At 37.9% G+C, this 12,845-nt stretch overlaps 1 protein-coding gene across 3 annotated transcripts in view; it reads left to right on the top strand.

Moving 5' to 3' along the window:
• The window catches only part of RAPGEF6 (Rap guanine nucleotide exchange factor 6), a 206,080-nt gene that overhangs the window by 131,996 nt on the left and 61,239 nt on the right, over positions 1–12,845 (top strand). For all 3 annotated transcript variants that reach the window (XM_028527512.2, XM_036014843.1, XM_028527513.2), the window contains exons 10-13: positions 6,330–6,488; positions 7,057–7,209; positions 9,450–9,614; positions 11,508–11,615. In XM_028527512.2, coding sequence (XP_028383313.1) covers positions 6,330–6,488; positions 7,057–7,209; positions 9,450–9,614; positions 11,508–11,615 — 585 coding nt within the window. The remainder of the gene's footprint in view (positions 1–6,329; positions 6,489–7,056; positions 7,210–9,449; positions 9,615–11,507; positions 11,616–12,845) is intronic.

Genomic DNA, 12,845 nt, shown 5'->3' with positions numbered 1-12,845 from the left:
TTTCTATTTTAGTTTACATAGCCAGGGGCAGGGCACTGCCCCCCACTGTAATCTCTGGGTTAAGTTGGAGAACAGGAATTCCTTAAAAGAAGCAATATCCTCTTCTGGGCAGACAAAACTAGTAAATATTCAGTATAGGAGATGAGACTGAAATATTTGAAGATAGTGTTCAGTTTCTTTTTTTCCATGACTGCTGCCGGTATTCATGCTTTTTAATATATATCAAATGAGTATAATATTTAGAAATATTGCCAACTAATCCACTTCAAGACAAATTTTATTTCCTAAAAGATATCTTCAGTATTTTCAATGAATTATACTGACAAAGTTCTTTTGTTTTTTTCTGTATGATGGCCCTAGTAGCACTTAGTTACAATTTTGTTAGATTGCATTATGACAGCTGTCATATCAGCATGCATTTAAAAAAAACTTAACCAAAATTGGTGAATTTTTGTGTAGTCATTTTAGTATTGAAGATGGAAGAAGATATGCAACATTTTGACATATTATGCTTTATCATTTCAAGAAAGGTAAAAACACAACTGAGATGCAAAAAAAAGATTTTTGCATTGTATGGAGAAGGTGCTATGACTGATTGAATGTGTCAAAAGTAGTTTGTAAAGTTCTGTGCTAGAGATTTTTCACTGGACGATGCTCCAAGGTCGGGTAGACCAGTTGAAATTGATAGCAATCAAATCAAGACATTAATTGAGAACAGTCAACGTTATACTGTGTGGGAGATAGCCAACATACTCAAAATATCCAAATCAATAAAGTTATTGGTAAAAATGTCTTCTATTTTATTGGAGAAACTAAACGAACGTTTTGGCCAACCCTGTATTTATATTTACAGTTCTTTAATCTTTATTGTATTTTTCCATTACCATTTGGTCCCCTTACACCCAACTTCGCCCAGCAGTCACCACACTGTCGTCCATGTCCATGAGTCCTTTTTCCTTTTTGCTCAGTCCCTCCACTCCCTAACCTCCCCCCGTCACTAGCTGTCAGCCTGCTCTCTATGAGTCTGTCCCCATTTTCCTTGTTAGTTCAGTTTGTTCATTAGATTCCACGTATAATGAAATCATATGGTAGTTGTCTTTCTCTGACTGGCTTATTTCACTTACCATAATGTTCTCTAGGTCCATCCATACTGTCGCAAAGGGTAAATTTTTCTTTTATTTGTATAGTTATTTTAAAGCCTTAGTTCCTTTACAAGTATATGAGACTAATATTTCCAGTGTTGAAGTTGTAAACATAAGTTTACATTAAAGACTAGTTAGAATAATCTCTGCTCTTCTTGATACAATGTTAGATTCAAGAAAGTTATTGGGAAATTACCAGTATTTGTTCAGTCATTCACAATTGGTCTGTTTTAGCACTTCTCAGTACTACTCTTTACTTGTGTTATACTTCTGTTCTTAATTTACATGGTGGTGTGCCCTGCTAGACTGTAAACCTCAGTGATAAAGGAATGATATTTTATTTACAACACCCAGGGGAGACTAATAAGTACTTTGTAAAATGATTGTTGGTAAAATGTATCTTTCATGCACTTCATGTTTTAGGGAATGTACTTTTCGGAAATACAAGTGTTTTTTGGAAAACAGGTATTAAAACAGAGTGATGTTTGAGTCTCCTAACCATTGTCCCCACATCAGATTTACCACCAAAGTGTCACACTGTGGAGTGATGAAACTGTATTTTAGGCAAAGAGAAACCTTATATAAATAAGTATCATTTTGTTTTTGACACAACATACAGTATTGCCTAATTCTGTATAATATTTAGTATTGAGGGATAGTTTTGATTAATTCACACTGTGGAGCATGTAATTTTTATAACATGAAATGATAACTGATCGAGATTTCTTTCTGTAGGCTACGGAAAGTGAGGTAGGAGATGTGGATTTAACCCGTCTTCCTGAGGGACCTGTTGATTCTGAAGATGAAGAGGAGGAAGATGAAGAAATTGATCGAACAGATCCATTGCACGGGCGAGATCTTGTTCGTGAATGTCTTGAAAAAGAACCTGCAGACAAAACTGATGATGACATTGGTAAAAAAAAAAATATGTGTATGTGTGTGTGTGTACAATAAGAATTTTATAGTTTTTAGATATTGCTGCATAACAGATTACCCCAAAACTTAGTGACTTAAAAACAACACGTTTATTTTCTCCTACCTTTTGTGGGTCTGGAATTCAGGAGTAGTGTAGCTGAGTGGTCCTGGCTCAGTGGCACTAGGTCGTAATCAGAATGTTGGCAGTCCTCCAAGGCTTTGCTGGGCTGAGCCAGAGGTTCTGTTTCCAGCATGACTACTTACATGGCTTTTGGCCCGAGAACTCAGTCAGGTCTGCACTACGTGGACCTCTCCGGAGGCTGCTTAAATGTGGCAGTGAGCTTCACCCAAAGCAAGCACTCCAAGGGAGAGTAAGGCAGGTGACACAATGTCTTTTAGGATCAGGCTTCAAGAGTGATACTTCATTATTTCTTCCAAGTCCTGTTTGTCACAGCAACCCTCATGTAAGATGGGAGGGGAATATTAAGTGGGAGGAACCGCTGAGAGCCATCTTTGAGTCTGGCTGCCCCAATTTGAGAGCATGTTTAGAGGGTGTAGCAGGGGAGCCTAGGTATTTGTATGCTCTTAACTGAAGAACAGTCCTCCTCTCTTGGTAAAGGTTTTCGTCTTTGACCAAGTGCTTAGCTTTGGGAGGCGTGTTCATGGAGCTGTGAGAGAGGAAAGGGACACCTCTTCAGCCTGCCAGATCAACTGAGTCAACCCTGGTGATCAGTAGGGTGACAAACGTCATAGTCAGATCACCCTCACTCACATCCTGGCTGCCCAAATTCATAAAACAAAAGCTTTGATTCCATTAAAGTGATTTTCCCCTTCATGACATAAGACATTTAAAACAAAAGTGCATCATTGTCCCATGCCTATGAATTAGCTTTTCAAAACAAGTTTTATGTTGTCAAAATCCTATTTTTACTCTTCTGGCTTGAAAAATATTCATATTTTTTGTTAATATATGGATTTCCTTTTATGCAATTTCTTACGGAAGTAGTTACTATACTTAAGGTGGTTGTATAATACTAAAGATGGTGATGTTGTCCTTAAAGGCAGAGATTACTTAATGTCGTTATATATTGTTATGATTCATTTAAGATTTTGTCTTAGATTTCCCTGTTGTAATAGTCACATTGCTGTTCAAATCAGAAAATACCGATATTAATAGTCTTGATCTGTGTGAGTAAAGCTCAGTACATCTGAACATTGTTGGTTACTCTAATGACAGAGAGTGAAGTAGTCTGCAGTTTAGATTCCTGTGAACAGTATCCGGACAGAAACTGAAAGTGCATTTTTTTTATGATAAAGCATTATATCCTATGCTGTTTTCATAAAGCTTTTAAAAAATTGAAATATAGCTAATGCCCAATTGTCTGCAGGTGGATAGCACTTTACAGTTGTTTTTGTCTCAGCCCTTAGCTGACTGCATATATGTGCCCCTCCCTTATATTTATCTTAATTGCTCCTGTAGTATTTGTACCAGAAATGGCCTAAGGCAGGCACTCATCAACATTTGTTGGGTAAATTAAAGAGAATTACCTTGTGTTGCTGTGACAGATCTTGAACTAGAATTCATATTTGTTATCTCTAATTAATCACTGCCATGTATCAATAACATTTTTTTCTTAAAAACTCTGGCCCAATAAGAACCGGACAAGAAGCTTTTTCACTAATCTGTTAGATCAGAGGGCATCACTGTACTAATCAGCGTGGAGTGGCATCTCAGACTAGGAAAATTAGACAAACTCTCCAGCCTCATCTAACTCCGTGTGTTTTCCTGACTCAGTCTGGCGGTTGTGCGTTCCAGTGTCTTCCAGTGTGCCTGTGTTTTCATGTGCGCCGGAGTACATCTGGTAACCAAACCAGATTTTGATTTTGATTTTGTTTAATCAGCGGTTGTCTTGTGCCTTGGTTTCTCTACTTTAGCAGCATAAATTCCTAAGTTGATGGGGACATTAGGCATTGAATTCTAGATTTTATGATATCTTTAAAGTGTAGTCCTTGATGGTCTCCGTACTACAATTTCTGTGTTTCAATAGAACAGTTACTGGAGTTCATGCACCAGCTCCCTGCTTTTGCAAACATGACCATGAGTGTGAGGAGAGAGCTCTGCTCAGTGATGATTTTTGAAGTGGTGGAACAGGCTGGAGCCGTGATTCTCGAAGACGGACAAGAGGTGAGTTAGCAAGTAGATGTTACACATTGTGTAGTAGGGGAGGCAATTTTTAGACAAGTTCACTTCCATAAACTTGTATAAGTCCTAATTTAAAATTTATACAATTTTTCTTAATGAATGCCGAGTTTGGGATAGTTATAATTTCTTGAGATACGTTATTACTTTTGGTTTTGGTCTCTGTACTTTGTCTTAATTTTGATTTCCTAGCAGTGGATCTTTCAGAGAATAAATGTTTGATAGATAATCTTCATCGAACCACATTTGTTTTCACTTCTCAAATTAAGTTGTAAGACTTTTTAAAAATTCTTAATAATTCTACCTGTTTATATCATCATTATTGTTTAAAATGTTTATCAGGTATATACTCAGGTCTCCTCACCCTACTGTATATTATACTTGTAAAAACAAAAAAGACTGAAGGAGCTGTGTTGATACCGGTGCCTCCTGGTGGCCTGTCGGCTGAGGCATTTCTGTGGTGATTCCACGTTCAGAAAGGCTCAGTGGCGGCTTGTGGGTTGGTAGAGGGCGAAGGCAGCGAAATTGAAAGGTATTGCTGTTAGGAAGTACTTTACTAATTTTCTTATCAAACTAATAAAAATTAAGTTAGTCAGTGAACATTATATACTGCCAGTAGTATCTCTGGAAAGTCATTTAGAAATTTTTAACATGGACATCAAAGTATCAATAGTTTCTAACCTGTTATTTCCTTTATTGAGTGTCTTTCCTTGGACATAATATAAAACTCAAAGACTTATGCCAAAATTGGAAACAACAAAAGTTATCTTAATTATAAGCAGTGGTTAACTAAATTATACAGCGATGACATATATTATTATGGAAGTATTCAAGTCATTTTAAAGTTTGATGGAAATTCTCTGAAAGCAGGTGTTATCTTGACCTTTGTTTACATGCTTTCTCCCCTTACCCTTGAGCACATCTGGCACACAGGATATGCTAAAAAACTCTGATGAACACATGAGTATGGTAATTATGCTTTTAAAAGGCAGGATAGTCTTAGTATTTCAATAATATAAAATAATACAAACATGAGAGAGGTAAACTTTTAAGTACTGTGTAAACAGCTTTATTTTCTATTTTTCACAAATTTTTGTATTCTATTTTTACAAATTTTTATATTCTATTAATTTTCTACAGTTCTGTCGGCAAAAATTTGTTACATGCCTACTTTGTGCCAGGTGCTAATTTAGACACAGGGAGTATATCATGGTGGGAGAGCCAGGCACAGTCCTTGTCCTCAGTTTATGTAATCCACATGAATATAGTTTATATTCAAAGTAGAGAATAGGGAAAAAAACACACTTTTGAAAAAGTATTACCACCAGTGATTCTCCTTCAGAACTAATCATTCAAATTTCCCTTAAGTCACATTAACACTGTTAAAAGTTTAGATACTGAATGAGAAAAAGTGGTCTTTCATTGGTAGAGTAGACCTTTAGAATCTCTCCTTCAAACATTAAATGCTGCTAATAGAAATGAAGGCAGTGTTTTTTTAACATTAGGAAAAACTTTGAACACTGTCCTATTAGATATGTCTTAAAATTTAGTCTTTTATTCGTCTTTCTGTTAATCGCTAGCTATCTTCTCCCCCCGCAACCCCCCCCCCCCACCACTTTTGGGTGCTTGCCGTGTACCAGGCATTGTTCCAAGCAATTAATTTGTAAAACTTCAATGAATACAAAAGTTCTGTGATAGGTACTGTTTTGCCCATTTTAGCAACAGCGAAACAGGCCCAGAGAGGTTAAATACCTTGCTTAAGGTCACTCAGCTAGTCAGTGTCAGGGTCTGGACTCAGATTCCAAGACCTTGTGGTCTTAACCATTACATTATTTGGTCAGTTATGGAAGTCTCAGAACTCACCTGGTGACTAAAAGAGGAAAGAGTAAATTAGGCTTCAGTGGTTTGCATAGATGGGCAGTAGGTGTTACTGACAGTATTTAGTGGTATAATGAGAGTATCTCTTTATTTTAATTATACAAGTTCTATATATTGATTTATTATTTTCAAAGTTAACATATAACTACCATTTTTTAAAAAATGATTCTTAAAACCTGTCTTTTTCTCTATAGCTTGACTCATGGTATGTTATTTTAAATGGCACTGTAGAAATCAGCCATTCAGATGGAAAAGTCGAAAATCTCTTTATGGGCAATAGTTTTGGAATTACTCCCACTCTGGATAAGCAGTACATGAATGGAGTGGTGAGGACCAAAGTGGATGATTGTCAGGTAAGCCGATCTCTTTGGTCGGGCACTCTCGTTTGTTGACTTAAAATGGCTGGGCCTGTTTTTCCTTCCTTTAAAGTAAAATGTCTTTGAGAATTGCAGGTTTCAAAAGCTCAGGGTTAATAAAGGAAATTAGATTTTGTATCTTACACGTTTGTGAAACTGAACAAACTGTGAACTTTTAAAAGAGCATGTAACAAATGAATGTTGGCTTGTGAAATTTCCTCTCTGATACTAGCCAGCTGACTCCTTTTTCCTTTGTGAAAATGAAGGAAAGGAGTAGGAACTTGTGAGTGGTTTCTAACTCCCGCCTTCTGTTTTCTTTGCATAGAGTCAGTTTTGAGAGTGGTTTTTCACTTCTCCTTTTAGAGCACAATTCAGATTCAAAAACTTCTTCGTCTCTCTGTGCATGAATTATTTATTTCATCTTGATTTTTGTTACGGATCAAAGGGATTGAACAAAAGAGAACTGATGCCCTTGGCTTTCTTACCTCTGTGCTCTGCCTTAGTGCGCAGTGATGTGTTCATGTACTATAGATTCATTGGTTGTCCCCATGTCGTTCTCGGGCAGTTCGTCTGCATCGCTCAGCAGGACTACTGGAGAATTTTAAATCATGTGGAAAAAAATACCCATAAAGTTGAGGAAGAGGGAGAAATTGTTATGGTGCACGAGCACCGCGAACTGGACCGCAGCGGAACCAGGAAAGGACACATTGTCATCAAGGTGGGTGTTTTACTTACTGTAACTCTCGTCACTGATGGGGTGAGGCTTTCATCTTGACCAGAGGGCTTCAAACCAGTTTTTGAGTGGTACAAGGTGCTTCAATGACTTTGAAGTGTAATTTAAATGACTATCTGGGTTCTTTCTGCCTTTTCCTGAGCTGGTTTTTACACATTTTAATGAAGAAGAGTGGCATTGCTGTTTAATACCAGTATGGATAGAAAGTTATTTTAGGATATACTGGTCAAAATTTTTCTTCTTAAATTCTTTTAACGATCCATTGATAATGGGAGTTAATTTCGTCGAAGATAACAGTATTTCTGAAACACAACAGAAAACAACAGGACCCCCCATAAAGGCATAATGAAACATTGGTGAAGATACAGAGTGCTTAGTGGATTTCTGGAGCCTCTCCTCAGACAGCTAGGAAATGTATTAACTGTAAATGCACACACATCTGTAGCTTTCAAACATCTAGCCATCTATCTAACTATCGTTGAGTTCGTACTGATACTGCCAATTTCATTACTATACCACATTTTTTTCAAGGCTTTCCTTTCCATATTTATAAATATCTTCCCAGACAGTGGCTCTTTTTATGCTCTGTGTAGTTACTTATTTGCTCATTGTAGCCAGTCTCTGCATGCAGCTATGCCCTTCCCCTGCGAACTCTGCACCCCCTGGCCCCAGCACCCCCTCTTAGTGGATGCTAATGTGCACCCCATTGATGGGCCTTCGAGTGACTCTGGGGCTTATCTTCACATCTCCATGGGTGTCCTGCCACAGTGATTTAGCCCAGCGATTTTCAACTTTTTTCATCTCATGGCACACATAAACTAATTAGAATTCTGTGGCACACCAAAAAATATATATAGTTTTTTGCTGATCTGACAAAAAATAGGTATAATTTCAGTTTATTCACACTGGATGGCTGTTGTTGTGTTGGCTGTTGTCATTTTTTTAATTTGACAATCTGAGGGCAAAGAGGTCAGTGCCCCTGACTAAATAGTCAGGTATTGCGTGTTTTAAAAACCATTCAAGTATGCTGGTTGAAAATTGCTGATTTAGCCAATTGGAATAATGGCCTTTCTTTAACATGTTGATCATTTCCACCCACGACTTTGCCACACATGACCTGAGAACCAGATTTAAGTGACTTCAAATTGTGATTGGTCTAAAAGACTAACTGATAAACCCAGTTTGGTACTTCCAGAGTGTTTGGAGGGTGGAGAAGACCAGGAAGAGCGTGTGGTGCCTGGTCCTATATATATCGAATAGGTTCCATGAAGAGCCTTACTTGTGACTCCCTGCTAGAGGAATGCTTTATATACATTGTTGGCAGTGGGTACCTGCCTTTTTTAAAAAGTGAATTCTTAGATACGCACATTGTTAGTATTAGTGTATGTTTTCTATACAGCTCTTCTGAGCCATGAATTGTTTGGATGAATGAAGCAAATTGAAATTTGAGGTAGCGGGTAGCAGTTGGTTTTTATACTTGGCTTAACATCTTATTTATTTCTGTATTTGTTCGGTGTACCCACTTTTGAAAAGGCTTGCAAAGGTAATAAGTTTTAACATTGATTTTGAACCTCAGAGATGAGCAGTAGGTAAATGTTGTTTATATTTCTTTTTATAAACTTGAAGGCAGGCAAGCAGTTAAAACTCTGAATTAATGTAAAAACTCTTTAGGACTTCTGGTTCCTCTAAAGATGGTGAGCTAGCATGGAGAAGCCATAGAAGAGGAAACTTCTATTCTGGGAAGTAACAGTAAAGCATGCTCTGCTGAACGGGTGTGTTGTTTCTCTAGTCAGAGGCAGGCAGAAGAAAATCTGGAATATGATTAAATTTGGAGGGAGGTTTGTTGTTGTTTTTCTTTAACTCTCACCTTTCCTTCCTTTCCCTGAGACAGTCAGCATCGCACTTTCCCTTGCAGTAGAATTGGAAAGGACAGTCCACGCCGGGGGTCAGTCAGTGAATGTCAGAAGCCCTGCTGTGAGGAAATGCCAATAAAAACATACAGCCAAGCGAACCTTTATTCCCCTGCCTTGTCTCTCTCTCACCCTCTGCGTGCTGAGGCATTACAACCTGTGGAGACTGTCGAACTCCAGTGCGAGTATTTTAAAGGCGAAGCTCTTTGAGGACTTGTCTAATAGAGTGGCTACAAAGAAAAGTGATTAATAGGAGTTCTTTGGGTTTTGAGCTATTTGTTTATTTTCTCATCTTTTCTATGCTTGGATTTTTAGGCCACGCCTGAGCGTCTCATCATGCATTTAATAGAAGAGCATTCCATTGTGGACCCAACTTACATAGAAGATTTTCTATTAACTTATAGGACATTTCTTCCAAGCCCTTTGGATGTTGGGATCAAACTTTTGGAATGGTTTAAAATTGACAGCTTAAGGGATAAGGTTGGTTTTATAAAACTAAAAAGCATGAAAGTGATTTTGACCTTTAAATTTTATTCATAAAACCTTTTGCAAGTGGTAAATGTTTATTTTATTTTGATACAATTCGATTCACTTTAAAAAAGAATGAACCAGTGTTAATGTATCGCTGTGTAGCTGCTGTGACGGGACAGCGAGGGAAACGTGGGTGGGAGACTTAAGAGACGCAGCTGAAACCAGGCTCTGGTAGAGCCCGTAACTCAGGAAGCGTGCCAGGCACATGGCAGGGTCTGAGCTTTCTCAGAATATTTAGTTGTTTCTGAAGGAGGTTTAAAAGTTGATTAACAGTTTAGAAAGAATATGCACCAAGTATATTTTTTTCAAGAGAGCTTAGATTATTTGTAAGCTCCCAAATAGAATATGTGGATTTTTCTTATGTGTATAATCATTCAAAACAGTTGGTCTTTTCTACCTTAATTTATATCTGCTGTGACTTATTTAAATATACTTTTGAGTATTTTTGCATTAAACATTGTTTGCTATTTTAAATAGATTACTTTCTTTCATGGGGTATTTATACAATTAATGGAAAGACTAGTAATACCTTGAAAATAGGAGAAATTCAGTTATTTTAAGAAACATAAAAGTAGAGCCATAATTGCCTAATATGTCTAGTTTTGTCTTAAATAAGTTAGATGTAGGTGGACTGTGGAAGTCTGTTGTTTAGGAAACTCGAGTGTCCAAAACTACAGGCTTACACCCCCATGCACACATTTTAAAGTTACAAATAGTTACTTTGCTGAGTAAATAAAAGATGCCAAAAATGAACAAAAATGATTTGAAGACAACTAGATATTCACATGCAAAAGAATAAAGTTGGGTCCTTACTTTACACCATACATAAATTTAACTCAGAAGGGAACAGAGACTTGAATACAAGAGCTAAAACTATAAAACTCTTTGAAGGGGTAAAAAAAATCATAACTTTAGATTTGATTTTTTTTTAAATAGGACACCCAAAGCACAAGCAACAAAGGAAAAAAATAGATAAATTGAATTTTATCAAAATTAGAATGTGGTGTAGCCATATAATGAAATATTACTTAGTCATAAAAAGGAATGAAATGTATGTATGGTCTGTGAAAACAATATGCTAAGTGGAAAGCCAGACCAAAAGTTCATATATGAATATCCAAAATAGGTGAATACCCAGAGACAGAAAAGCCAGTCAGTGGTTGGAGAGCAGCCAGAGTGGGCAAGGACTGCTCACTGGGACTGGGGGGTGGGGGGAGATGCTATGGAACCGGGCGCTGGGCAAGCTTGCGTGCCACTGCAGGTGTGCTGCATGCCAGCACGCGAAGTAGGTGAATGGTGGGTTTAACATGTGCTCCACCGCAGTTTTTAAAGTATGTACTTCAGTGACATTGTTAGCGAAGCACATTATTCACTTCAACTTTCACTTGTTAGTTTTTAATTCTGTTAATCTATGGCACAGAGTAAAATCATTTTACGACTTTGAAAACTCAGTGTTGACAAGTGAAGTTTCAGATATGTTTTTGTTATCATTTTGGTTAAATATGTTCTTGGCTCTAGAAACACTTTTGATACTGGTTGCCTGCCCTTAGAAGCTGGTATTCTAAGGTACTGTCTGAAATACACATCCCATGTGCTTACTGTCACCTGAACCTCCAGGCTTCTGTGTCCGCACTGAGGGCGCAGGGTCAGCTCTTGGTTACTTGTGTACCCAGGGAAACAGAAGCTCAAACTAAACCCTGTCTCTCTGTTAGAGTGAACTGCTGTGTACAGGAAGGGGGGCGGAGGGAGCCAAGGCGCTCAGGGTTAGATGTGCTTTTGGAACCTGCTTTGGAAAACGAATGCCTCTCATAACTGTACGCTGCCTCCTTCGTGTTTCCACAGGTCACGCGCATTGTGTTATTATGGGTAAACAATCATTTCAATGATTTTGAAGGTGATCCTGCTATGACTCGGTTTCTGGAGGAATTTGAGAAAAACCTGGAAGATACAGTAAGGCTCAAAATAACTTATCTTTTTTTAGAGTTTAGGGATTCTGCCCCCATTTCTCCAAGAACAGCAACTCAGAACAGGTTTCATCCTCTCCTATGTCTTGAATGTCTGTTCTGAGAACTTCCAAATCCATATTTTATTTTTCCACTCATCCTCTGCCTCTCCAATCCAGATAAACATCATGCTTCCTCCTGACTCTCCTGTTTCTGCTTTAGGATTAATGGTAATGTTTTTCCCAGCCACCTAGACTTACAAACTGTGGTGAATATGCATTCCCCTCTCTTATGTGAGTGCCCTGGCCAAGATGTCCAGCCAGCTGCTTAAGTCACCTGGGTTGCTGATTTTAGGCGTAAACCTGTTTCCCACGGTCTCTTGCTCAGCCATTTCTTCTTCACTTCCCAGTTTAGGGCTTCATTTCCTTATGCCCTATCTGTCATAACAGCCTCCTAATTTTGGTTCCAGCCTTTTCTTCCTTCTGGCCCATTCTTTGTGGCCAAAAGATTGTTTTAAATCACAAGATCGATGTTACTCTCTCTGTCAATAAACCGAAGCATTTTTTACCAAAATTATTTCTCACCCATATATTCAGGTCCATCAGCTACATTTTCCGCCTTTTCATGTTCACCCTTGATCATAGCCAACCAGATTACTTCACATTCTTTTCCAGTTCTCTGAAGCTGGAATTTTACTCTTCCAGTCCTGTTTGAAACTTCAAGGCCTATCTCCTACATCAGATCTACATTAGACTTCCTAAGTCTCCCTTCTGCAGCCGATTTCACTTGTTCTAAATATCCAGCACCTAAGATAGTCACCTTAACTTGAAGATAGTCCTTTTAACTTTAACAGTAGCAATTTGTAAATCCATTTTATTCTCCCTGCTAGATATAAAACTTTGAACTGCAATGGGGTTGTCTGCCTCAAACAAGTACAGTTTTAGGAAGTAAATCATAATACAGCTAAGGAATCACTCCCTGAATTTACACCCAAAACCCATCACTTGTTATGTGTGAACTTGGACAAGTCGCCTAAACTTCTCTGCCTCAGTTGTCTTATTTTATAGATGGTAGTCACTGGTTTCTTGGAAATGTTGTGAGGATTATAATGAGCTAATGAATGTAACAATCTGAGAACAAACCTGGCACATAAAACGCTCACGAATTATTGCTATTACTCATAGTGTGTAAGTGGATTGAGTTTTACAAAGATGGGGAAATTGGCAGATTCTTGTCC

This window comes from Phyllostomus discolor, chromosome 13, assembly GCF_004126475.2.
Source record: "Phyllostomus discolor isolate MPI-MPIP mPhyDis1 chromosome 13, mPhyDis1.pri.v3, whole genome shotgun sequence".
Lineage (NCBI taxonomy): Eukaryota > Metazoa > Chordata > Mammalia > Chiroptera > Phyllostomidae > Phyllostomus > Phyllostomus discolor.
The sequence above is the reverse complement of the archived record's forward strand: the minus strand, read 5'-3'. Positions and strand labels throughout refer to the sequence as shown.